General features: G+C 39.9%; 2 protein-coding genes across 2 annotated transcripts in view; one reads left to right on the top strand and one right to left on the bottom strand.

Moving 5' to 3' along the window:
* Window positions 1–359: 359 nt before the first annotated feature.
* acmsd (aminocarboxymuconate semialdehyde decarboxylase) lies at window positions 360–4,082 on the bottom strand. The gene is made up of 10 exons (XM_028393791.1): window positions 3,949–4,082; window positions 2,821–2,865; window positions 2,241–2,337; window positions 2,122–2,171; window positions 1,802–2,038; window positions 1,620–1,713; window positions 1,258–1,353; window positions 946–1,118; window positions 716–814; window positions 360–580 (listed from the first exon to the last, which is right to left on the bottom strand). Exons 1-10 carry the CDS (start codon window positions 4,003–4,005, stop codon window positions 518–520), a joined length of 1,011 nt encoding a protein of 336 aa, XP_028249592.1. The 5' UTR covers window positions 4,006–4,082; the 3' UTR covers window positions 360–517.
* A 601-nt stretch (window positions 4,083–4,683) lies between these two features.
* Window positions 4,684–26,835, top strand: part of tmem163a (transmembrane protein 163a) — a 53,146-nt gene continuing 30,994 nt past the window's right edge. The window contains exons 1-2 of the mRNA XM_028393570.1: window positions 4,684–5,246; window positions 11,948–12,067. Of these exons, the coding sequence (XP_028249371.1) occupies window positions 5,042–5,246; window positions 11,948–12,067 (325 nt within the window). The 5' untranslated portion in view covers window positions 4,684–5,041. The remainder of the gene's footprint in view (window positions 5,247–11,947; window positions 12,068–26,835) is intronic.

Consider the following 26,835-nt stretch of genomic DNA (forward strand, 5'->3'; position numbering starts at 1 on the left):
TTAAATCATAAATGTGTCAAGAAAATCAAGCTTACCTTTGAAATTCATCCAAAAATAGTCCACATCTCAGTAGTGCTCTTCTTCACTTTCAACTTCCTGCTGGCTGACCGAATGAAAAGGCCTATTGTGATCTGTAGAGTGACATCTAGTGGATTGTTTTGATCATAGCATATATCAACCAAGTGGTAGAGATGGCTCAATGCAGTAGAATTAAGTTCCCCACTTTTTTCAATAAGATATAGTGACTCAAAATGTGCACTACCAAATGGTTGAGGAGACTTTTAAAGGGTTAATAAACATAAACATAAATAATAAACAATAAACATGACATAATAAAGTGTATCTAAAAATAAACAAAGTTTGTTTTCCAAATGTGTTTTATTCAATTCATCCTTGTTAAAATATCTGCAGTGAGTATTCTGTATTGTGCAATAGGGATGTATGATATTGGCCATATCATTCACATACACATGACGTATGCATATATATTTCAATGTAGTTCCATGGTTGCTGCAGGTTAAACAAACTGCTCTCTTTTCAACCCCAAAAACTCCAATGCGTTTCCAGCAAGCAGTTTATCCTAGAAAACAAACAGCAACAAAAAAAAACAGTTATAATAAATCATGAAGGGCTTTATGTCTTTAAATTAATTCATGCATAAATGTAAAACAAAACATCTTTTTTATTCATTTCTCTTTTTTCTTATTTTTTTCACCTTTAGCATGTTGTCAAACTCATCCATTGACTCAATCAGTGATCCAGGCTGCAGCTCACCGAGAGGGAATGGATAATCAGTTCCCAGCATCACTTTATCCTGGAATAAGAATACATGTCAACATGTCAATTTATTCAACTATTTTGAAGCATAAGTGTTAATCCTCTGTATTTTTGACTGTAAGACCACCAGTAAGACACAATGTGACCCAGTGATAATTAGAATCTCACTTTTCCAATTATGTCAACGAGCAGCTTGAGGGAGATGGGATCATGAACTAGTGAGTCGGTGTAGAAAGAGCCGAGGTATTTCCGTGGGCTGATTGTGTTGTCAACCGCGCACAGGTCAGGGCGGACGGCGTGGCCGTGTTCAATTCTGCCGATGGTGAATGGAAAAGAGCCGCCTGTTAACATATAAAAAAAGGCATCAGAGGTCAAACAACAACAACAACAACACACAGTGGTAGTCCTAATTTAAGCAGGAAGTGACAAGAATGAGTGAAGAAAATGCAGTTTATAGAAAAGACCCTCTCTCTTCTGTACCTCCATGAGCAAAGCAAACTTTTAGTTTTGGAAATTTCTCAAAGATCCCTCCAAATATCATCGAGCAAATGGCCATGGTTGTTTCTGATGGCATGCCTAAGAGAGGACAACAATAGGAGACAGGTGGTGTAAAAAAATAAATAAATAAATAAAACAGCAGCTTATACCGAATTTTATCTATCCTTAAATGATGTAGCAGGTATAGAATTAGTGCTGTGAGTTTGCTAATGGTTTGTTTTGCTGTGCTTTAATAATTGAGCAGGGCTCCACTACAGCTGAAAAATGATCTTTTTTTTGTGAAAACAATGTTTTCTATTGGCTAGAGCAGAAGTGATATTTGACTCCATCTCCATCTCCCTCACCCACCAGCCAGGGCAGCCAATACTTAGCCATCCTCCCATCTGTCTGCATGTCCCACGGGTGGACAAATATGGAGCAGCCCAGCTCTTCTGCTGCCTGCATGGAAAACACACACACTTCAAAATAAGGGGGTCTGCTAATATTATACTCATGTTATTACACATATGCATCTGCAATATCTCACAGCATAGAAAGGATAGAGTTCTGAGGCGTTGAGGTCCCATTTGTTAATATGTGACCCAATCTGCACCCCGGGGAAACCAAGCTCCTTCACACACCGCCTCATCTCCAAGACGGCCAAGTCCGGGGCCTGCATGGGCAGTGTGCCCAGGCCAACAAACCTCTTGGGGTGGCTACGCACTGTCTGGGCCAAGTTGTCATTTAAAAGGACACAGAGGTCCAATGTATCATGAGGCTTAGCCTGCAAGTCAAAAAATAAGTCATATTTTGCTCACATCTTACTGTTGATATACATGAATTGAAGAAGACAGTTAAGTTAGTTACCCAATAACTGAACATCACAGGGACAGTCGATAGAGCCTGAACTGTAACACCTTAAGAATGGAAACACAATTGTTAGGCATCAATGGGGTCAAACTCTTGAGTCATATCTGCACACATACCATGTTGATCCATGTCCTGTATGCGTGCATTTGCATCCCAGCAGTTTTCTTGTATGACCCGGAACAGCTTCCCATCTTTGATCATCTGTGCCTCGCCCTGGAACACAGTTAGTGTTAGCAATATTTACAGCGCTAATTGAAGTGAACACAATTCTAGTGTGATTTACCAAAAATACAACCACATGATGGCAGCAGACAGTTGATTCTTATCTGGATGAATATGCACCTATGTTACAAAGAGGCGTATACAGTCCACTTGTTTCTATATGTCTGAACTCAGGGAAAATGCAGTCTAATTGTGTATCTACAGTTTGCTGATACCGAATGCTCTCATGCTGAAACTTGCATCTGCTCCTGCAGCTGCCTGGCCTCTCTGTTTTTCATAGTGAGTCACTCCTTTCCAACACGGTAAACGATGCAGTGGCACCAAGCTGAGTTCTGCAGCTGCTCACACAGCCTGGACTATCCTGCATGTCCACAGGGTGTTGTGAGGCCCAGGATTGGACCTGCTGTGTACACAGTGCAAGTGCATACATGAAAATAGGAGGGTAGAAAAAATAAAGGCTGAATAGTGACTCACCTTGCAGTGATGGTGAAGCTGCACAAACCCATCATATCCATACCTCTGAAAAAAAACATGATGTAAAAACTGCAGTTTTGAAACTTTTACACATTGAATTCCCCACAAACACACAGCAGGAACAGCCTTTATCCCATCTGTGAGTGTTCAGTCATCCTACCCCAACTCCAAGAATAACTGAAAGTGAATGTCTTTTTAAGGTTGTTGATGCTCCTGCATACAGATGAAGCTGCAAGTGTGTCTGTGTGAGCAATATATCCAGTAAAACCATTTCATCTCCTTGCAGATCAGCTGTACTGTGCACTTATTTGATACCACGGAGAAGCTTTTCAAAATGCAACACAGGTTTTTTAACACCCTGCTTTTAGAATGAAGTGTGAATTGAGAGCTGTTACAGTGACAGTCTGCTTTAAATAACGTTTGTCTGAGACACATCTGTAAAACTTTACTGTTCCAAAGAGCAGCTAAAGACCCGCCGTCAGATTTGTTTGACCTCCCTGAAACTTTGTTTTCAAAGTTTTTTTGTAGAAGCATAATATCAACCCAATGATGGAACACGTTGTGAAAAAAAAAACATGTTTTGAATGATCTTGATGGGGGGAAATAGGCCTTGTTACATCAGCAGGAAAAGAGGCAAGGCGGGATCACACAGTATAATTAGGATAGTAAACATATGAAAAATACATAGTAAAAATACATTAAATGATATGTAAACATCTGACAAAGATAGAAAGAAAGAAGCACAGAGCTCTTGTGTGAGGCTGTAGCCCATGTCTCCTAAATGTGGCCAATCATTAGCCAAAGCCCTGCGTGCACCGTGCTACATGCTCCACACTGACAGAGACATAAGAGCAGGAACAGATAAACCAAGGCCAGTGCTTATTGATTAAAGTTTAACCATCCAGAGAGCATAGATTTATTGAGTGAGCTGTTAAACACCTTGCAGTCACACCATCGGTTTAAAAAAAGATACATTTTCTGTTACTGCCATTTCATAGCCTTCAAGCTTCGTTTGCCGCAGACAAATGAGTGTTTAAATCCACTGAACCACTCAAAATGATACCGAGAGTCAACACACACTGAGGCAAAGAAACACTTCATGAGCTTCATGTCTTGGTTAGTGCCTACCTGCTTCAGGTCGGGCCATTCCTTTGGTAAAATATGATTATGAATATCAACCTTCATCCTTAGTTATAGTGATAAGTCTGCTGCCCTGGATGTGTTGCAGGGACTGTGGGCAGATTCACTCCCCGCCCTCAGCCGGGAACCAATGACCGGCAGGTGAATGACTGACACCCCCGTCATTTATTGCCTATAAACAGGTCAGACCATTAGCAGAGAGCACAGTGTTTACAGTCATTCATCTTACTATCTGTACACGTCTGTTTGGCATTTTGTGCTTAAGTGTATATATGCTCATAGGAACTGAATATATAAGGTTTTTATTATCATTTCACTTGGAAAAAGGGAAAGTCTTTGCTACACCCTGCAGGAAAGATCTGACACTCAGGTCTCTCATTACTTTACAGTCTCACCTGGATGTCAGCGCCACCTGGTGGATAATTAATGCAGGGCACCAAACAAGCTCACACAAATTAAATAAATAAATAGCATGCATGTATTTGATGTTGTGTTTTACCTTTTTTATGTGATGGACCATGGGGTACGTGACTTTGTGTGCAGTAATCAAAGGTCGAACCTGGAGAAACTGCTCCAGGACAGATGTCGCTGCATGTTGTGGATCTGTCTGGGAATTAGATTGTGAGTTATGAGAGGAGAAGAGGAGGAGGAGGAGGAATGGGAGGAGGGGGAGAAAAAAAACTTGCTGGCACCGCCTGCCAGATTCAAAGCAGATCTCAGCAATTTATCGCATCGCCGCATCTAACCCTAAACTGTCTCTAACTGGCTCAGGCGGACAGGCTGTTTACACTCAACCCCGCGCAGTTCTCACACACAGACAGAGAGTGAGAGTTGCTTCGCTGCCTGATGCTGGGGAGATAAAAATCCGTTATCTCCCATCTTCTCTTATCGCCATCTCTTCTCTTTAACACCCCCCTCTTTGCGCAACTGTGTCGACACCGGTGGCAGATCGGACGCGCTGGATGGCTGCTGCACTTAACGAACCGGAGTGAATCTTTCTTTCCCCCTCCTTTTTTTTTAAATCATCCTCATCTTTACCTTTGAGACTAAAGAAAAAAAGAAGAAAACAACCGCTGCAACAATGACAGACCAGGTGACTCAAGAGTCCTATCCTGTCCCGGACCCGACTGTTGTGGATCCTTGCCCAACCACCACGGTGCGGAACGGCCAGTGCGCCCCGGATGGCTTCACCAACCACAATCACCAGCAAGCCAAAAGCCCCACCGAGCCTGAATCCTTCACCGCGGGGCAGGAGATGAAAATCACAGACAGTGTAGAGGGAGAAGGTAAAACTTATGTCTGATATGTATTTTAAAAAAAAGTTGTGGATGCGTTTAGAGGGCTGGCCCTGCATGGAGATGGATGTGTATTTTTACCCATGTGAGGTATTTTTAGGCTGCTCCTGAATAATGTATGACAGACATACATCAGCAAGAATCCTAGTGGAGTGGATCAAAAGTGAAGTTCAAGGGAAAAAATGCCTCTAGCAACTGACAGCCATTCATTCATTCATTCATTCATTGGAGACTTGTCCACTGGAGACAAAATGTCCTGCGGGAATTCTGTGATTTCATCTAAACATGCAACCAGAGGCACCCAGACCGCTTTAGGGCTGGATTCTGATACTAGTCACATGCATGTCTAAGTAACCCTTAAGTGTTGTGTTTGCTTAAGCACTTGTATATGTGTGTGTGTCTCTGTGTGTTTGTGTGATGCCTATACTAATATAATCCCATTTGGTGTCTAATATGGATAAACCTCTGAAACAAAACATTCCAGAGTGGATAAAAAGAGAGGCCTCATACAATAAATCCTAAGCCTCACGTATAGGCGTTAAGTTGATCAATATCCTGCATGTTTGTTACTGCAACCTTCACTTGATTCTAAGCTTTCTATTGAGTGGTGCGGGTGCCTTTGAATTATTTCTGGGAGCCTGAAATCTTACATTTATTTTAATTATAAACTTTAATTAAACTCTGATGCCCACCCTTGGTGACATCACTATGACATCAGAAAGATTATGTTCTATGTGCCTCAGCAGCATCCTTATGCAACAGTTTTAAGAAGCTAACTAGTGCATTTAATGAAAGAAGCTCTTCAAACTGAGCAACCACAGAAAAGTAATAACCTGGAATTGAACATTGCTGGTTCATACGTTTGGATAAGTATATTTAAGTCGCTTTCACAATGAAAAAACTAAACACTAAAACCCACTATCTCCTGGATTTTTGCCTTCACTGAAATAGAGTATCCACTCATGCAGGAGTTATGGGTATTTTCTTGGCTACGGCATGTCTGCAGTGATGTAAATGTGATGCACGAGTAGACATGCTCATTTTCTTTCCCATTTTGTAGCATCTTTGACATCTTAGCCACCTGTCTCCATTCAGGTGTGGTTTAACTTCTGCATAGACCTGCTAATTTGGGTGTAAAAAATAGGGTAAGGTTGTGGACATGCTTTTCCAATTGAAATGGGAAAACCAAGCGCAGCCTCAACATCAAATGTTTTGTTGACCCCATTCATCCCACCTCCTCCCTATGCAGAATTTAATCTGGCTGCTACTAGAGGGTGCTGTCACAGTGACGCAGGACTGCCCCTTGTAAGCTTCTTGTGCTAAATGAACTGGCACCGCGCTCCTTTAAATATATGTCATCAGTTGTGTGTCACATGAGGCAATGTACACATAGGTAATTACTTACGGAGATGCTGCAATAGATGTAGGAGCGAATGGTAAACATACCAGTCCAACAGACACCACTCACAACCTTACTCCATGTCGCTTTGTGAGTTACATAAAGGTCCCTCCTGATAACATTAGCAATACAGTAAATTAGTAAAGATTTCATTTTTCTAAGATGTGATCACATTACACGGTACATGGTGCAACTACAGATAGACGAATTTGAGATTATATAAAACTATAATTAATTTATCTCTTTTAAGTCACACTCCTGTGTGTGTGTGTGTGTGTGTGTTTATTGAGAAATGTGTATGGGATGTGTGTAATCAGCCTTTTCAGCTACATGCTTGATGTTCATTATTTCTTGAGAAGAAAGGTGCGACAGAAACAAGTGTCAAGTGGCATGTGTCAAGAGAAAGAGAAAAAAGAGCTGCACACACACACAAATCTGCGTGAGTCACAGTGAGATGTACGAGGAGACGTTGAGCACATGCCTTCTGTCTGATCCCCCAGTCGAGGATCATGTGAGAAAAGTGATTTACCGTGCTGTCTCACTCCCCGCCTCCTCTCCCTTCCCTCCCCTCGCCTCTCCCAACACACACACACACACACAGTCATGCTGGTTAGCTAGTTTAGATTTTAACGAAGTTTAGGTCTTGTCAGTTATCCCTCTGAGAATCTGTGATCTCTGTGATCTGGCTAGTTCTTAGGCTTAGAACCTAGAAAATCCCTTTGTCTCCCATTGCCTCCCCACACCTTGTTTGTTCAGGTTATCTTTTCTCAAACCTAGCTTGTCTTAACCTAACAAACAGGGATTGAAGGGGAGATAACTAAACAAGTGTAAAAAGATGTCAAATAAAGGACCATGTGCCTGACAGTACTGCACACATGCAGTTGCACAGTGAGGCCATAAGGAGTTTATGAAAAAGGCCACATGGTTTTCCGGATTTTCTGTGATTTTCTTTCTTCAAAGGAAACAGTTACAGCTCGATGAGATGATTACACCTCAGCTCAATGGGACAAGTCATGGGGTGAGTCCCATCAGCATGTGGCGCAGGGATAAAAATGCTATGTTTTGATCTGGGGGCTTTCTCTTGTGTGACAACAATTTTACATGTTTTAATGAAACCAACAAACAGCAGATGTAATACATTATTGATGCCAGACTACTAAATATACAAAAGTTTCTTAGTAAAGCTAAGGAAGCTGTTGACACACTAGACTAACCAGTTGGATAATAGTTACACTTTACAAAGGCAACAACACAGCATCCTTGGGATTTTTTTCCCAGAGTGCTCTTGTGTTTTGGCATTTAGGTTATTGTTTAAAGGGTAGTTCCAGAGGGAAAGGGTTCTGGATCCATCAATGTGTCCTACTTTTCCAGTCGATTGAACCTTGCACAAAAATCTTAAAGTTTCCAAATTTAAAGAGAAGTCAGGCTTAATGTAAATGAATCATGGACAACTGGAATGCAGACAAAACTCAGTTGTAGCTGTTATAATAAATCCATTAAGAATCTATGGGAGACCCAAGAGACTCGACAGTGACTAATTATGTTTAAGATCTCCCTCCATCCATATATTCAGCGTGTTAGACAAGCCTTATCATCTTCTGAGGGAAGGCAGGCACTATAACACCAGACAGTTTCAGGTGGATTTTCAAAATAAAACACTGTCAGACTGAACTCTCGCTGATTTAACATCACAACCGGCAGAGAAACACAGTCACAGCTGTGTACGAGGAAAGATTCATTTTAGAAGTATAGAAATAGCATTTCATATTATAAAACAGGCTGTTTATATTTATTAGAAAGGAAAATGCAGGGAGAGAAGCAGCAACTGTTTCCAGAGTGGAAGGTAAGAGGCTGCCCTGTATGTAGGTGTGTTGATGGAGTAAACCCAGCCTGATACATGTAGAGAGGACATTAACCATCAGGTAAACAGGCAGATTACTACATGATGTGTGAAGCTCACAGGAGCTTGTAACATACCGCACTTACCTTACGCAGTTGTTGTAAATCCGGGTTAAGAGAAGCTGCGGTACATTCTTTAATTTGTTTTCTACCATATTACAAAGCACACAGATGCAATAAAAAGTTCTTTAAAGTAACAGTTTAACTGTCCTTCCAGACACAACTCAAGCATTCTTTAAATACACTGCAGAGCCTGTAGAGAAACATTTGTTTATTAACCTTAAAAGATTAAACAGAATGCAGAAGAACTTTCAGACTAACAATGTAAATGTATTTCCTAATGGCTCACAGCTCTGCTGTTATGCGAGAAGTCTTTGCCTGAAGTCACAGACTAAACAGCCCAGATTCTGAACCGCCTACAGGCCTTTCATTGTCATGAAACGTGAGGATGGCTCTGCAGGTTCATGCATTATTTATAAGAGCGAACCTTCATCCAAAAGAGATTTTAATGCTGCTGGTTGTCATTTTATCCAGAACTACGTCCCAGGGACTGTCATAGATGCCACAAAAACAAGTAGATAATGAGGACTAATGAAGGGAGGAACAAGAATTTTCTAACCTCTGTACCAAATGTTTAGAAAGCAATTCAGTGCTCATTATTTTGGAAGTTACTTTAACATCTTCATTTATTGGATGTTTATGGGCGGTGACTGAATTGGTCTTTGTGTGTAATTAGGAATTTGACATTCCAAAAAAAGTCTTCATTTCTGTAAGCCATGAATACTGACATTTTTGTTTGCACAAATGAACAAATAAGGAAAGTCAAAAGCATGAAACCACTTCCAGAAATGTTCAAGAGACAGATCCCATGAAAAAACAAAACAATGTTGAACCTTTTATGCCCGATATGACATGTGACCGATATGACCTATGTGCATGTGTGTCACTAAGATGACAGAAACAATTGCTGATAAAGAGCTGATAAAGGCCCATGTTTGTTTTAAGGGAACAAAAAGCATGTTATAGAGCTGCAAACAGAACACCAATGATTCTTTTAGTATCATACGAAGTAACTTTGGACTCAATGGTGAATATTAAAGCAGTTAATAACTGCTTGATAAAGGTTAATATCCTCCCTGTCATCAGCATCTCTCCAGCTGTAAATTTTACCTGCAGAGTGAAATAAAATGAAAGATTAGGTTTAAAATTCTGCTTCCTTTGAGGTTTTAAAATCTGAAATTTTGCTTTGTGAGACTTTATAAAACTCTGCCGGAGTCACACGATATAATATTATACAAATGCATCTTGTAAAACTCCCTGTGACAAACTGCTGGGAATTTCCAGAAGGATGCGTTCAAAATCTTACAGACAGGCTTGTTGTTGTAGGAAAGATAGCTTAAAGCAAGATGTGATATCACAGGAGCATAGCTGAGTTCATACTTTCCCCATCAGCAATGGCAGGATGGCTCTTCCTGTTATACCGCTTCAAAAAATGTCACAATATTGTTTGTAGATATTGCTAGAAGCCTGCAAACATGTTTGTATAGCAAGTATGAAATAATAAGCTGACCTTTTGGCTCACTCCATACTGTTGCTTGATGTGTTGCTATGGGTCATGGGGTCGGCCTCTGAGTGCTGGCTTCATGTACCGTAAGTCAATCCCTACAGACCACCATGTTAAAATGTCCATACAGTCTAGCATGTTGCAACCACAGAACTGAAGTGAACAGATCAGCCTCATGGATCGGCCCGTTTATCTGAAACTTGATGTAGCTACTGGGGGCTAAAAAACAATGGGTGTCCATGTTTGATAGACCATGCTGAGGCATGTATTTCCCCTTTTCTCAGAGGATGGTCAATTAACCTGCATGTTTGTTGCATTTATAGAGACAGATGTGGGCAATTCTGGCTAGCCATGACAGTTCTCTCGGTGTTAAGGGTTTTTAATCCCTCCTGTTTACAGCCAGTTCCACTTTTATACCACTTTCCAAAACCGAGATACAAAGTCCTTCACATCCCATAAAATACACCAAAAAATAAAACATAAAATAATAAAATCACAAACAGTGTTTCAAAATAAAAGTCAATACAAATCTGGCACAGTTCAAACCAAAACACTTGTAAAAGTATGCCTTTATTAAGAGACTTAAAAGCAGATAGAAATTCTGCCAGTCTGATCTCCTCTGGAAGATTGTTCCATATTGTTGGGACCCGGTCTCCCTTTGTCTTCAGCCTGGACTGTGGAATCGTTAACAAACCCTTGGCTAAAGACCTCAGGCTGCAACCAGGCACTTAGGTCTCAATGGTAGAAGGTTGAATGGTTGAAGACCAATCATGGCCTTTAATCTGGGTCAGGCTTTATGCAATGACTTCCAGCCTGCCATATTCAAAAATATTTCCAGAATTGCGACTAATACCTGGATATTCAACTTTTTTCATCTGGTGTACCTGCTTGTGAACTGTAACTGTGTTTGTATTTACTTTCTGATGTCAAAATTTAGGTTACACAAACACTCCTGGACCCTTCTACACTCAAGAACACAGAAAGTATACATTAGACAAAAGGAGGCGCTGCTGACAGAGCACCCATAGAGAGCGTATGCTGCTGCTGCTCATATATGATTACTCAGCTTCACACTACCAACTGTCCTAAACCATGCACAGTTTGAGCTTATGCTGCTTTACCAACTGTCAGAAACTATGTAGACTTTCATTAACAAATGTAGGGTAAAGGTGTGAGGGCAAAGGAAAGTGTGAGCATGTAACTGGTTTAAAGAAAGAAATATAACAGTTTCACAATAAAAGACTAGAAAGCATGACATGATATCTTTGATTGATGGGGTGGGACGCAATGGACTTTGAATGGACACAATGGAGTTATCATGGAGTTTTAAATGGTCAGTGAAAATCATTTTCAATAACCAAAAGTGACTTAAAGCAGAAACAAAAATGAACATAAACTGCAAGTGAAAGTGAAAAAAGTCATGGGGATCGAATCATATCGACTTAATCCTCCATCATGCCCTTCATCTACCCAAAGAGGACTTATGTCTCCATTTGGGAAAAGGTCATCTCACCATTATGCAGCCTTTAATATGGAACTAATGCAGTGTTCTAAGGCTATCATATTACAGGTTTTATCATTGCAGTCTGGAACCAAAGAGCTCTCATTTTTGTAAAATTAATTTGAAATCTAGGATAGAAAGTGTTGATTATTTTAATTGGCAACAGTCAGTGTCAGTGTGTGTTTTTCAGTGAACCAAATTGATTTTTGGAAGTTTAGTACGTAACAGCTCAAATGACCACCTCTCTATGCCTGATATGATCACACATGGAACTTTACAAAAGAAAGAGCAAACTGTCCTTGTAACAGAGTCTGTGTGTCTCACTGCAGGTCTCCTTGAGAGCAGCATGCGCCTGAAGCCCCACGAGGCTCAGAGCTACAGGAAGAAGGCACTCTGGGTCTCTTGGATCTCCATCGTGGTCACACTCATACTGGCAGTGGCAGCTTTCAGTAAGCATTCACATTTTTCCAAGCACATCACCAGTCATGCTCATACATTGTTGCGTTATCCAGCGGTGTGTGGACCATGTGATTTTTCACTTCCTGGTTGACTAAGAGGAAATGTTGCCATCTAGATGTCTGCTCCAGGAATAGTGCAAGTGTATGTATTGTTAGGTATTGACAAATCTATGTTTCTGCTGTTACAAGAATGCAGGAGGATACAAATTTAAACACGTCTTGTTTTGAAGTTAAAGGTCACTGCAGCTTCAGACACACAAATTCAAACTTTTGTATTTTCAAGACTAAAACACACACATTTTGTATAAGATTTGCTCATTTGAAATGCTTCAAGTCCGAGTGTGTGTTTGGCAGATGGTTTGTGTTTTTCAGTTATGAAAGTGGAAAGTCACACACATGAAATGTGTCTCTAATTGACATTTGAGAATATGACCACAGAAAAGCATGTGCTGTTTATCTGCAACAACACCAAGAAGGTTGACAAGCTGGGTTGTTGTTTACTGATGGAGTGCAACTTCATACTTTTTACAATTCAGACAGCTTACATATTCCCTCACTACTGATTTATAAATATGTCACATGTGTGTGTTGGAGCGATTTAACTACAGTATGACAAAACATTTTTTGTGCATTATTTTATTGTTCAAACATGTTTGTGCTGTGGAAACCCAATCCCGTCTTGTGCATTCTGGCCATCATGGTCGATCACAGCCACTCGTGTCAATGTGTGGGTTACCACCAGATGAACTGTGGCATGTGTCCCTGAAGCCAGGCCTCCATGGTACTAGCAACAATATTTGTTTCTTGGTCATGTTATTTTAAGAACCGGTAGGCAGAACAGAATAGAGAATTTTCTAAATAAAACACCATTCCCGGGTTCTAGCTTGTACATAACTCTACAATAACCTCTACAATTAGTAGCTGGTAGAGAAAGGCCATAGCCATGAATGAGGAGAGGTTCACTTTGGAAGAGCATGGACAGCGATCACAGTCTTATATCAGCATTCTATTTAATGTGAAAGACTTCTCTTTTCTTTTCTGTTCAGCTTCATCCTCAGAGCTGGTGTCTTCAAGCATTTGATGGTGATGTGATATCTTTCACTGCAACAGCTGGTACACTCATGTACCCACTGTATTCTCACCTCCTCAGATCTAGAGTAGCCTTTCAGGCTGCATATACTGTAACTCATCATTCCTCTGATGTTGTGAAAGGATGTAGCAAGAGTTTCCACACACACACACACACACGCACACACACACAATTTTGCACCAGAGTCTTATGATATACAGTGTGCCTGAAGTGTATTCTAGTGTTCGGAGTGCAGAAAAGGAGAATGTTGCTTTGTCATCCTGGCTAAGCATCAGTTTCAAGTCACGATGTCTCCTAATCTATTCAGACCCTTTCCTTTGCCCGTGATGTGCTGATGATGCACAAAGTTGTTTCTTTAAGCAGTGTAGCTGTCTGTTGATGGAAACTACAAAAGAAAAGGAGGTTAGCTAAAGTATTTGAAGGAGCTCAGGTATAAGATGAGCTCTTGGTATGTTCTTTTTCTGGTTCCCTTCAGCTAAAGTCAGTTATTTGTGTTTAACTTGTCAGATTTATTCCATTTTAATTTGGTGGTTGAGGACAATGGTCATGCTGACCTCATAGAGTTGATTTTATTCAATAAATATGCACTTAAAATTTGTTAGCTAGCATGTGTTAGCCTGAGGATGAATGTAGTGCTCTTTTCACATACATGTATACACTGCATTGCCAATAATCATCACATATCCTTAAAGTTATGGATATGCATTTGTCATGGCATCATTTTAATAAGCGTACGCAATGTCACATGTATTTCCATCTAGTTCTGCATCAATCTTTCAAGATCTTGTACTGATGATGACGATTTGGGTCGTTGTCTTCATAGCACATCTCAAAAAAATTCTAAATGGGTTTAAGATGTCTTCTTGGAATATGTCTGTGCCATCAGGGAAGAAGAAAAAAGCACTAATGGAAACTCCTGCTCCTTCACTGTATAAAGCTGATCTCATAACACTGATGAATCCAGACCAACTAAAGCACCTCCATATCATAACACAGATGTCAAAAGCTGTACAATAGGCACTATGCACCACACTTCATCCACCTCTCTTCTTAAACTGATGCAGCCATCACTCTGGAACAGGGTCAATCTGGACTCATTAGACCGCATGGCCTTTTTTTATTGATGTCAATCTTTAGGAAGGTAAAGCTTGTTTTTCAGTTAGCCTCGCTGTTTTTCCAATCCTTTCAGTTCTCTTGACATTGTGTGAGTAGAAATGCTCTTACTTTAACTATTAAACACAGCTATGAGTTCTGTGGTTGATTTTGTACTATTTGATTTCATCAAATTTAAAATGATCTGACCACGTTTCACGTGGTCTTTGTTTCGGCTGTCTTTTCAGGTTTTTAGAATGTCTCAGACATCTCCTTATACTTGGAGTACAGTGTATGTTTGTATTTCAAACACATTTCAAAAGCTCTCGCGATCAGTCTGTAGTAGTCATTAGAAACCCCAATGACTCCCTTTATATGCAAAAATGTTTTTTTTAATATACGCTCATATTTTTAACAACACATAATTAAAGCAAGCAGATTTTTAATTAAGTAAAAAAAGTCCAGATGTCGTGCTGAGTTGTGCGTTCAGTCAGCCACGCAGGAATAAAGATTCAAGGTTAAAATGTTTTAGTTAAAAATACTTGGACTAAGATGAGACATGAAGAAAAATGGAACACATCAGGGTCTGCTGTTCATAATAAACAGAAGTGAGACTGTGATGTGAATGCATTAAATAATCTTGTTCTTAATGAATGGATGACAGTTGCTGCTGTTGCTGTTTTCGTGGATGAAAGAATAGAACGAGGAGATACTTTTTTTATGTGAACATTGTTCATCAGTGAGCACAGACTTAGACAAAAGAACACGATGACCCACAAACATATGAACCTCGGAGGCAGGCGGAGACAGAGAGAGAGCCTGGAGACAAGAACAAGAGAACAGAGTTATGGGCTGCAGGGAAGTGTAGACAGGCTCTCCACTCACCAGACACAATGACAGCCTCGAGAGGACGAGTCAGGGGCACTGGGTTAGCAAATTAAAATATGAATGCGATATCTTCCTTCCTCTGCTGCCACACACATCATTCAATGTGGAGGAAGGAACGCCAGACAGCCCAGTGTTTACAGAGTGAAAGAGACGAGCAGAGAGAGAGTGAGAGGCAGATGGATTTGTAGGAATGAAGCTCTGAAAGGTAACACGGCATCAGGGGATGAGGCGGGACAGGGCAGGATGAGTCCTGGCAGGCAGGGTTTGGGATTTAGTGGTTGCGATTGCTCAACTTTAAAGAACACCGGCGTGCTGTTTCCTCCCGCTCGTGTCCTAGTTTCTCTCTCTCATTCGATCTCACCATCCTCCATCTTTTATCTGCTGCATCTTGTCAGCTTATTCCCTATTTTGTTTTTTACCTCTATGTTTTATTTTGTCTTTCCACGCTGGTAAAATCTGAAGTTTTGATTCTGTCATCTCTTTTATGTCCTCAAGTGGACATGTTATAATAATAAAAGGATAGAAGCCAAAGTCCTCTTTGTCTGCTCATTTATCTTTCATCCTGTTTCTGCCAACCTTTCCCTGTCTCCTCTCCTTTCTTCTTCCCTGACTCCACTTCTCCCCACCCTTTAAAGAAATCTGCAGAGATCCTCTGCCCTTCTGCGACCTTTAGCAGTATTTTAACATTTAGACAGGATGAAGGTTCAAGCAGAGCCCTCTCTTGCTCTGCTTTCAATCGTATTGACACTCGGATGTGCCTCTCTGTGTTAGCTCACAGCCTTTCTTGAAAGGGTGTCTTTTGTGGCTAGTTATTCACCTGTGAAAGTAGCACGAGTCTTTCAGGCTTTATCAGACATATCAGGCTCAGACAGTAGGAGCAGAGAGCGCAATGTGAGAGGCAGGAGGAAGAGGAGGAGCGTTGGGAGGAGAGTTAGTCAGAATTATTTGAGTCATCCAGAAAAGTGTGAAGAAACGATGAGCGTCACCGACAAACACACACAAAGAACCAACAAGATATCACATTTCCTTGACGTAATATATATCAAGTAAAAATAAACAATTCTCCTTTGAAATAAAATATTCATCATTTGAAGAAAACATAAAACAATTCCCTACTGTCAACAGATAAAATAAACACACTCAGCAGCTACTACTAAACTTCCACACAAATCTAAATACGTGCCCGAGATGCTAAATGTTAGTCCCAAGAGACTATTAAATGCACCACAGTGTTACTTTTTATAAACTGTTGTGTACATTCCAGCACTTACTAATTCTTACTAATAATTATGTGGGGACAATAGCTGCAAATTAGTGCAGAAATGTCATTTTTAAGTAAGACTTTATTTACAATGATGACAGAAATGAATTAAATTAATTATGTGGTAGGAAATCAATTGCATGGTATTGCAGGTATTTCTCTTGGCTACTGTCAAACAGGCTTTTACATATAAATCAGGGACCATATCGCTCCGCATATATGACGTCAAAGGTAGAACTGTGGTGTCATCTTAGACTTCAAATCAGAGGCTTTACCTGCAAAAATAGATGCTGTCAGTCACTCACTCATTTTTTCAGGCAGTGAATCATATTGTGAGATGTTACCATGGTAACCAACATATCCATTTTTTCCCCAAAACCTAACCAAGGAGTAGGGCAAAATAAACAAGAAAGAATGATAACAGCACCCGAGTATCCCATTAACACCCGCCCTCCTGCTTGTGACTACCTTTGTGGATGCCTTTGTGGGTTAGCAAATTCAAATATAATTGGGATGCTGACCATGCATCCAAAAAGTCATATATAATAGTGGGGAGTCTGGTAAACACAGGAAGCATCAAGAAAAGTTTGAGTTAAAGGATGAGCATCTCAGTGCCAGTGCCCACTCTGCCGAATACTGTAACTCCTCTGTTATTTCTCTCTCAAGAATCTTTGGGGTCATGTGATGTTATCACATTATAATTTAGCCAATTTAGTTTAGATTAACAGGAAGGTAACACCAAGCTGGGTTAATTTAACAGTGGTTGTGAATCTCAGCAGGGCCAAAAGCTCAGCTCTGCCAAAAACAGCACCCCATCCAATGAATGGCTCTTTAGGTTTGGCCGATGAACTTCAAACATCCTCCACACACATTTTATTGGTGAACTGCTATTAATTATATGGCCTGTTTGTCCCATTTGGTCTCTAGCACTTAACCCCTTCCACTCCAAGAAAACACTAAATAACACCAAACAGATTTCTGATCATTGATAACCACAGGAAGGAATACTGCATTGTCAACCTATACATTAGATGTTCCCATAACGGAGTATGTATTTCTCAGCAGATGTGCAGAATGTGGGCATAACACCGGGGTGTGTGTTTGTGTGTCCTTGTGCTAACAAAGCAGAGAGGATACACAAAAACATTGCTGCATCACCTTCTTCTCTCAGAAATAAACCGTGCAGGCTGGTAACACTGTCGACAGGAGGCAGAAGGCGTCATATTACAATCAGAAGGGAGATGCTTTATGCCCATCAGCAATAGTTTTTTTATTGCAATTTGTTGTTTTAGAAAAAAAAATAGAGACACTAAAGAAATATTTTCCTCATATTTTTTTAGTTTCACTCTGATGTTTGTTTTGTATCCTTTCTATGTTTCTAATTAGAAATGTCAACACAAGGTGTACAAGTGACCTACTGTATGTAATAGGATTTATTTACCATTGTGTTTATGTGATGCATTTGTATTGTGTTTGCAAGCAGCCACAGAGAAAAAAAAAAGCTGTTCCACATTCAGAGTCCCGACTAGAAATGATTTTCAGATTGCCTCATAGGCTATAGGCCTGCACACTAATAGGCTGCCACACGATCAATCAGCGCTGTTGCCAACAACCATTTAATGTTTGAGCAAGGAGAAGATTGTGCTAGGAGGGAGTGAGACAGAGAGGGAGAGGGAGGACTGAAGGGGGAGCAGTGGACATAAGAGAACTTAAACAAGAGGTAGGAAAAGAAATAGAATTTTTGGTTCAGTGGCTTCTTCTTTCTCTCTTCTCTGTCTCGTTTCCTTCCGTCTCTGCAGTAGAGCTGTAATTACTGTGATTTAACCCAGATACATAAAGTAAAAGCCCAACGTGGTTATAAATAAACCATAGTTTTTAGGATGTGCGGCGACTTTGCAGAGGTAGCTGCAAAGTTCGGCTTAAAAATAGCTTTTGGCACGTGGTGAGAAGTGCACAATTAAACCCTTGTTTGACTGCTGGTACGTGCCAGAATCCTGCCACAGGTTAAACTCTGGTCAACTTCATCTAGTTTACTGACTTATGTTGTGTTCAGCTGATTTACAATTTATATGTGAGAGGCACGGTATAGATCAATGAGGCGGAGCTTGAGGCTACAGAAACACTGCTGACTTTTTAATGTGGATTTATTGACACTATAAGAAAAATATAAATAAACAGCCTTATAAATAATAGAGTAGTGTACATTAGATTGCTGTCCAATCCATATCCAAGACTGTGATTCTTATGCTGCAATATTTGTGACTCTTGCTGCTTTCACTCTCATTTACTAAATCTAAAAAATTGCTGTTGCCGGGGTGAAAACAAATGATGAATCACGGAGGGCTGAGTGTACACAACAGAGATGTTTGCATTCAGCTGTAAAGTGTCGGTCTAGTATCTGCAGGCCATTCATCATATCTGGGCATGGAAACACAGTCATACCCATCTACATCTCATCATCCTCCTCATGCTCCACTTCTGCCTCTCTCTCTCTTTTTTCTCTCTTTCTGCACTTCACTCCCCTCAATCCCTCATCCCCACCTACTTCCCCTCCTTTCTTCCTCTCCTCCCACATCTCCTCCTTCCTGAGCTGGCTCTCACCGTGTTCCATTTCCTTTCATTTCTCTCCCAGGCCTCACACGGTAAACCCAACCCCACCCTCACCTGCTGTCTTCAAAACACAATCATTTATTCATTTCTTTTTTTTTTTACTTTCCCTCCAAGTTTGCAGTCTATTTTTAATTGGAAACACCAAAGTGCCAGCAAGAAAGAGAGAGCCAAGCGTCAGAAATTCAAATAATTGTTCTTCTTCTGTTTCCCTCAAGTTGTTTTAACTCTGCCTTGAGCTTTTGTGGCCATGTTTTTGTTTTGTTTGTTTGTCTGTGTTTCTGTTACAGTAGACTTTTTGTATTCATGCTTTCTCATTAGGTAGAGTTTCTATTTTTATGTAGCTGTCCAGATGTGTATTACTTTTGTAATTATGGCTGATTCAAATAATCAGATGAAGCTTAATCTCCTGGTCCAAATGGCCATTGTGTGTGTCACTGTATTTTTAGCCACAATCACCCAGTTGGCCATTCATAGAAATGTCAGACTTATTAATATTTCCATGCCATTGTAAGAAAGGTCTAGAAGGACTGTGTGTGATCCTCTTCCCTTTCCAGTTTGGCTGCAAAATGACTCCTCTGTTCCATATTATAATCCAGAATGAAACACTAAAACATTGTTTTACCTGTTTTTTTCATCAATATTCTGCATTTAAAGTATGAATTCTGACAAAGACTACAACTACAACTACATTTTTACTGGTTTTAATTGCCAACACACAACTACTGTAATTGCCCCTAAAATGTGACCCTAACTATCATTTTTATCCTGAAAGGTCTAGATTAAATTAAACCATAATATGAAAGACAGCCATTTCTGACTACATTTGGTTCATGAATATTCATATTTGTTTGACAGATGTGTGTTTTATACAACTTTAAGTAGCAAGTGAGACAAAAAGCTTATGAGAATTTATTGATTTTTGTTCTTTCTTTTTATGACTCTTTTTATAGTCCTGTATTTCTCATTGCTGCTTTACTTCATTGTGTTTTACAGGGAGCAGTTTTATGTCAAAAACACAACATTTTTGACCAGTAATGTAACATTTGCCTCTGCTTACCTAATGGTATGCATGTAAATAAAACAGAATGGGATTTATTCATGTGTGATATAATGTATGCTTATCTTTATGTTTTCAAATTATAATTTTAAGAGAGCCATTCCAAGGACTGCGAGGTCTCCTTAAATTCCCACTTTTAAGCACTTTTATCCCACTTCTCTGCCAGCTGCTGATAGAGATGCCCATTATGTCTATTGAAACCAATTGGCTGTGATCAGGTGACCTAGGACCCTACAGTGTGTAATTTGCCCTGAATATCCTCTTTATAAACATAAATTACAGACACATATACACATGGCATGTCAGATTGATAATCCTCTCTGTGGATGACTGTTCACGGTTTAGTGGCTGTGTGAGGACGGTCCTGATTCCTTCGAGGATCTCAAACAATGGCAAACAATGTTGAGCAGCGAATGGAATGTTAATCCTGTTAAATGTTAAACATCCCATTCTTTGCTGTATCTACTATGTATTGTGTGGTGGAGAGGATAATGCCATCTTTCGCAACTGGTGATTTGACGGCATGTGCTGAGTTACAATTTATTAGCAGATGTGTGATGAATGGCAACTGGTCTGTGTCAGATTTACTGGCTTCAGCAGCCTGTGTAGTCTCCTACTGCTGACAGATTGGGGACAAGGGTATGTTGACTTCTCACGGATAGAGCGGGTTACTGAGGTGTAAGCTGCTCTGCAGTAGTGAGATCTCAAAAAGGCTATTTTGAAGTGAACTTGTCATAAGTTTGGACTATCTGAAGAGAAAAAAAGGATGAAAAATTGACAATGGTCCAAGTTAGTTATACAACAACACCCAGTTGAAGAGTCTCCTTAGCTTGTTGCTAGAGGCATTAACATGAGGCTTAAAGGCATTAACATGAGGATAAGAGAAGACTGGTGGTCTGAATTCTAATGTTCTAATGTTACAACATGCATTGGCAACTTAATCTAGAAGAAACTATAGTTGCTGCATGCTGTGACTACACCTGGCCTCCATGCCTGGTGCATGACTCAGCTGTGGTGGCCTCTTCCTTCTACATATGTCACATAATTTCTCTGCACAAAATCAGAGTCTGGTAGCAACTCAATCTCATCCTATAATGTGAAGCAGTGTTATAACATTCAGTTTATGTCTTGGGAGTAGAATTTGCATTTTGTCTACATTTTACAGCTTGTTTTTTTCATGTTATTTACAACATTACTCTGGTTTGAAAACCTACTGTTAAGCAGTTGTGTTTCAATGCCTAACCCCAACCATGTCAACCATTGTCACAGTGTGAACACCCAGACCTCTCCTTTCTCCTGGCATAGATTTTTACAACTTAATACCGTGGCATGCACGAAACAATAGATTATTAATTCATTTAAGGGGCGGGTCTAGAGTCACCAAATGACACATACCTAAACAGGAAGCTACATAAAGAGAGGAAGCATATTTTCCACCTATACATACTCACTCCTTTTCTAATGTTGCAGAGAAGCCAGAGGTCACCACATGCACACTAATAAACGAAAGATTTGGTTGATGAGTGCATCCCATAGCTACACATTGTGATGTTTACACTGGATGGCCATAATGGAAAGTATGAAACCTGAAGCTTTATATTTGGTCAAGTGCTACATGAACAGAGAAAATGTTATTTTATTTCATTTTCACTCGTAGCATTAAAAACGTCTGGTTAAGGTCAGGCTTTAAAAAACCATTAGGTGTAGATATAGATAATGGTTTGGGTTAAAACACATTCATTCCTAACATTAAACACATTTTACAAGAAAAAATAATTCCCTTCTGCCATGAACATTTTCAGCTACCATAGTGATGAGTCCCATCCTCAACAACACATGTGACATGTGGGTGGCAGATACATATACAGTCCAAGGACTGGAAATATCAACCTCAATTTATGTTTTGGAATGCTACATCCAGGGCTAACTATTTAATATTGCTCTATTAAAGTGCTTCTACACTTTTACAAAAAGTGAACTGTGCTCTCATCTATTCATTTATAGTCACATATTCTCTGTGTAGAGAAAGCTTACAGTCTCAGTGTTGTTCTATGAGCTGACTCTCCTCATATAGTGCAGTGATACTGCATTATTATCACATTGTCACAATAAACAGATCCCCTGCTATTCTCACTCTCTAAAGCCCAGCAGTGAGGATGTCTTCAGCATTCTCAGTTTCTCACACCAGATGCCCCCCCACCCCTCCTTGTTTCAGCACCATAGAGGCTGCAGACCCACTTAACACACACGGACACACAAACATGAGTCTATGCATATAAGTGGCATCCTCACATGATGATGACGTATGTTAAACATATGAATACATTCCCCAAGTATTGCATAGAAACAATAGAAACCACATGAACGTAAAATTGTTCACATGTTCTAGCTATTTACCCACAGCTTGTCTTAATTAAAGATGATTCACAGGTGATTCTTAATCATTAGTGACTGAAGATCTGTATGCATCTGTGTGTGTGTGTGTTTGTGCACTTAGTCCATCCTTCTCATTTATGAAATCTTTATAAGGCTGAGGATAATGTCAGGGTTATAAATCACAGTCTTAATGCTTCCCCGCTGACTAGAACAGCCATTTGTCTTCGTCAGATTTAGGCTTGGCCTTTTCTCTGCACCCATTAGTGGATCACGTCCTGAGCTGGTCCTGTAAATGTTCCTTTTGTTTGTGTGTTGTGCACATATCCATGTACCCACTATACTACAAGGCGCCTGTGCATTAAAAGGCAGAAAAATATAAAACACAATATAACACACTGATTCGTCATCACGTTCACACTCTGAATGACTGGTGTAGCTAAATATAGTCTAAAAGTTCTGTTTTAGGGCTAAATGTTTAATTTGCTTGATTGATTAATCTAATATGGAGTGATTGAACCAGTTGGAGGTCTTTTGGGTTAGCACAATCACAAAAGTGGCTCTTTTGATCCTGGCTTCATCTCCATGGTAACATTTGCTGCAAACCTAACCTGGTCAGGAGCAGGTTGTATCCAAGTATTAGCTTAAACTACCTATTATAAAACATCATCACCATGTCCATGGTTCTGTCCATAAACCACAGTGAGCCATGGTGTACATGGTGTATTCTCTGTACACGGTCTGTTAAGCCAGCTCACTCAATAAAAGCAAGGCTCTGTTTAACTTGCTTTGTATCATACCCCCTCTGGGTTCTGTAAAAGACACAAAAACAAACAAAAATAAAGACTAAATATTATCGTAGTCGATTTTTTTGATAGACTCCAATTTTTTGTGTACAGATTTAAACACAATATGCAGTATTTGATGTAGTGCTGATGAGGATCTGCAGCTTTATATTTAAATAGACACAAGTCTGGTTGACTATGTATATCTGAAGACTGCTTCCACTGTGTTTGATGTGAATTTTTTTCAGTCTGTGTAACCCTTTGAAGAAATGTGTGTGTGTCTGTTTGTGCGCACCTGCACTGTGCTGAAAAGCCTTGATGTCCAGCAGACACCCTGTGTTCATGTATGGTGTGTTACACAGCTTCAATGAACAGTGGGATCCTGTGATGAAAATCATGAATGCAGAAACAGACACACCGTAGAAACACATGTTGGTCGTCACTGTTGTTGTCGTCACTAGCAGTGTGAATTTAGGCCTCTATGAGTGTGTGTTTAACCTGTGTGTTTAGTGATACACTGATCATACTAACTGATTAAAGTCAGTTTTTTGTGGAAGACTGTTGCAGTCTCTTCACTTACAGACAGTTTTGTAATGAGCCTAAACCTTTTTGTTTACATTCGGATCTCGGCTTCACTGTTGTCAAGGTAATCTCACTGCTCAGCCTTGTACTGCTGCCGAAAGGATTTCTATTTAGGTTTCACACTACATTAACCATCTGATATCCCACCTGTAGTATGTGACAGCCAGTCAGGCTTTACAAGCACACACTGCCTCCCAGTTTTGACGTGGTTAATGGGCCAAAGTGACTCAGTGGCAGGAGTCTCCCACAGTCCTCTTTGGTCCATAGGTTTTATATGATGTTGATTTGAAGAGAATGGATGGGTCGGAATAACTGAAAAAGGTGTGTATTGTGCAATCTTCTGTATGCAAGAAGTTAAAAACAGTGAGCTTAATGATGTGTTGTTAGGATTTTATATTTTATATATGTGAAGTGCACCTTAAGCCAATAAAGATACTACACCACAGCAATTCTACACTATTGTTTTGAAAGGCCTGATGCAGGAGAGATGAGACACCTTGTTTAACACCTGAGTCATACCTTTAATATTTGTTTGAGTTCTGAAGAAAACACAAAATGCTGAATAATATGCTTTATATTGCAGTTTATACAGAGCTCCTCTCCGACACTCTCACCTCACTGTGGATGTGTCAGGGATCTCTGGCAAGGTTGTTTTTTTATTTATTTATTAATTTTTTTTTAATCAGAGGCTCAGGAGTGTTTTATCTTGTGTATTTGCTTGGCTGTCAAAATCTCTCCATCTGCGGCATAATTATAGGACAGCCTAACACCATCTTTTATCAGTCAGCAGCACATGACTATTTTTACTCCTCACTGACGAGCCAGAGCAGCGAGCTGGTGCAGTGTGATGATGATCAGAAGAAACCATCAGAACTGGAGGTCTGAACTTTTTTGTGTGTGCTCATACTAAAGGTGTAATGTTTCAGAGCTAAGAAGCTTTGTGAACAAACACCACTGCCACAAAATTGAATTTGTATCGATATTTCACACACAGATCCAATATGTTGGGATTCATACAACAGAATGTGGTGTCAAATTGTCAGAGTACTTATAAGCTCAAACTTGTGATGGTAACCATAGGTGAGCAGGCTATATTAGGCTTCATCATGGCTTTAATTTAAAAGTGTATGAGCCCTCATGTAATCCTACAAGATGCAATCAAAATAGTCTTTTGCAGTAGTTGCATTTGGAACTATCTCAAAAGAGCAATGATTCAAAAGAGGAGGTAAACACTTGGGAAAAATGGGTGTCTTTATAATACTATCTTTCACAGCCATATGTGTCATTATAAGAGTTACTGACAAAATATCTCTTTTGCTGTTTATTTATGAGGATATGTTTCAATCAAGGAACAACCTCTAGGTCAGAAAAAAAAAGTCCAAAAGCTACAGTTCCTCAAGTGGCCACTTGAGGCTGGCTCCAAAACTGAGTCACTCACTTGTTACAGTGTCTGCTCCACCTCTGTGGCGCCTCTGTCCCCACAGGGACTCAAAAACACTTTTTGGAAACCTCTGGGTGACATCACATTGTTATAGTTTGCAAACTTGTTTAAAAAAAAAACAAAAAAACGTATTTTTCTGTTTTTATTTTTTTGGTAATTTATGATGTTTGATTCAGAGTCTGGCACAGTTAAGATGGTGGCGACAGTCAGAGCCAGACAGAGACAGAGCTTTAGAAGCACTTATCACATACTTACGGACAATGTTATAGAAGGTTGTTCATTTATTTTGTTAAAAAAAACACTGAATGAGCCAAAAATGACCTGCTTGTTGGTTTAGATTAGATTAATGCTCCGAGAACCCTGAAAAGCACACACTACTTTTCATATTGATGTTGTTCTGAAATTCTGAAAATAATTAAAATCAAGAAGTGAGTAGAAAGACAGAAGTATCTGGTGGCAAGTGGTTGTAAAGCGATGAGCCCCCAATTATACAGTAACTATCGTCCCTACAGTCACGCCTCTGGCGTGGCTTTAAATTTCTCTGCTGAAACTGATGAAATCATCATCAGGGCGATTTCCTCAGACTTCTGGGTATAAAGTTGTGCCATTCTGCCTTTTTCTGTGCCTTATTTGCACATCACAGTGCTGTCTTCCTTCACACCCACATTCTGCTCTTCTCTGCTGGCTATTTTATAAAAGCATCCCTTTAACTTATGAATGGTACAATGATGAAACCTTTATAATGGACTCTTGCCTCATGAAGTGTGAGGAACATAGCAGAGCAGAGCAGGCAATATAACTCCAACAGCGCCCAAAAGCTAGTTTCACTGTGATCAATGGTAAACTGATGCCTGCAATGGATCCATTACCAAGAGGCCCGGGCTTCCTCAGACTGTAATTTGTTACCTGGGAACAGATTATATGCTGGCTAGGGCGGCCTCAGGGAACAGGGACTGGGAAAGCCTAATTTTCTCCTTAATGCATGAATGGTTTATTGAGCCCTATACTGCTGAGCTGATGAAACCCGTAAACAGAACCGAAGAAGCCCATAAGGTGGTGAGGAAGTGAACATGAAAAGAAACAAGAAAGAACGGACAAGTCATTTATCTTCATTCCACGGGGTTATTTCTCATCTCTTCCTTCATCTTTGTGGAGAGCAAAGAAGTGTAATTGGTGAAACCTATGTGAGCACTTCTCTCCCCTTACTTATGAACAGGATTAGACCTATGAAGGGTTTATTAACTGAGAGGAAGAATATGGGGAGGAGAGTGCAAAGGGAAGGTTAGAGAAAGGCCAGAGAGACAATATGGAGAGAGCTGAGTGGCAGGAGATAAAGACTGATGGAGTGGGGAATAAAACAAAGGTAGTGAATAGCGACAAACTGCTTAATATTTCTGGACATTTGATTTTGGCACAATTGGTTTTTCAAATCATTATCATTCTTGTGCTTGGTCAAATGTTCATGTCATGTAGGCTATAATATAGAGCTGTATTTTATCTATATTAAAGATTAGTCTAACATGTATGTTTATATTTCAGTTCCATGAATACAGGACATGTGTGTGTTTTTCTCTAGCTGC

The sequence above is a fragment of the Parambassis ranga genome, chromosome 21, assembly GCF_900634625.1.
Source record: "Parambassis ranga chromosome 21, fParRan2.1, whole genome shotgun sequence".
In the NCBI taxonomy this organism is placed as follows: domain Eukaryota; kingdom Metazoa; phylum Chordata; class Actinopteri; family Ambassidae; genus Parambassis; species Parambassis ranga.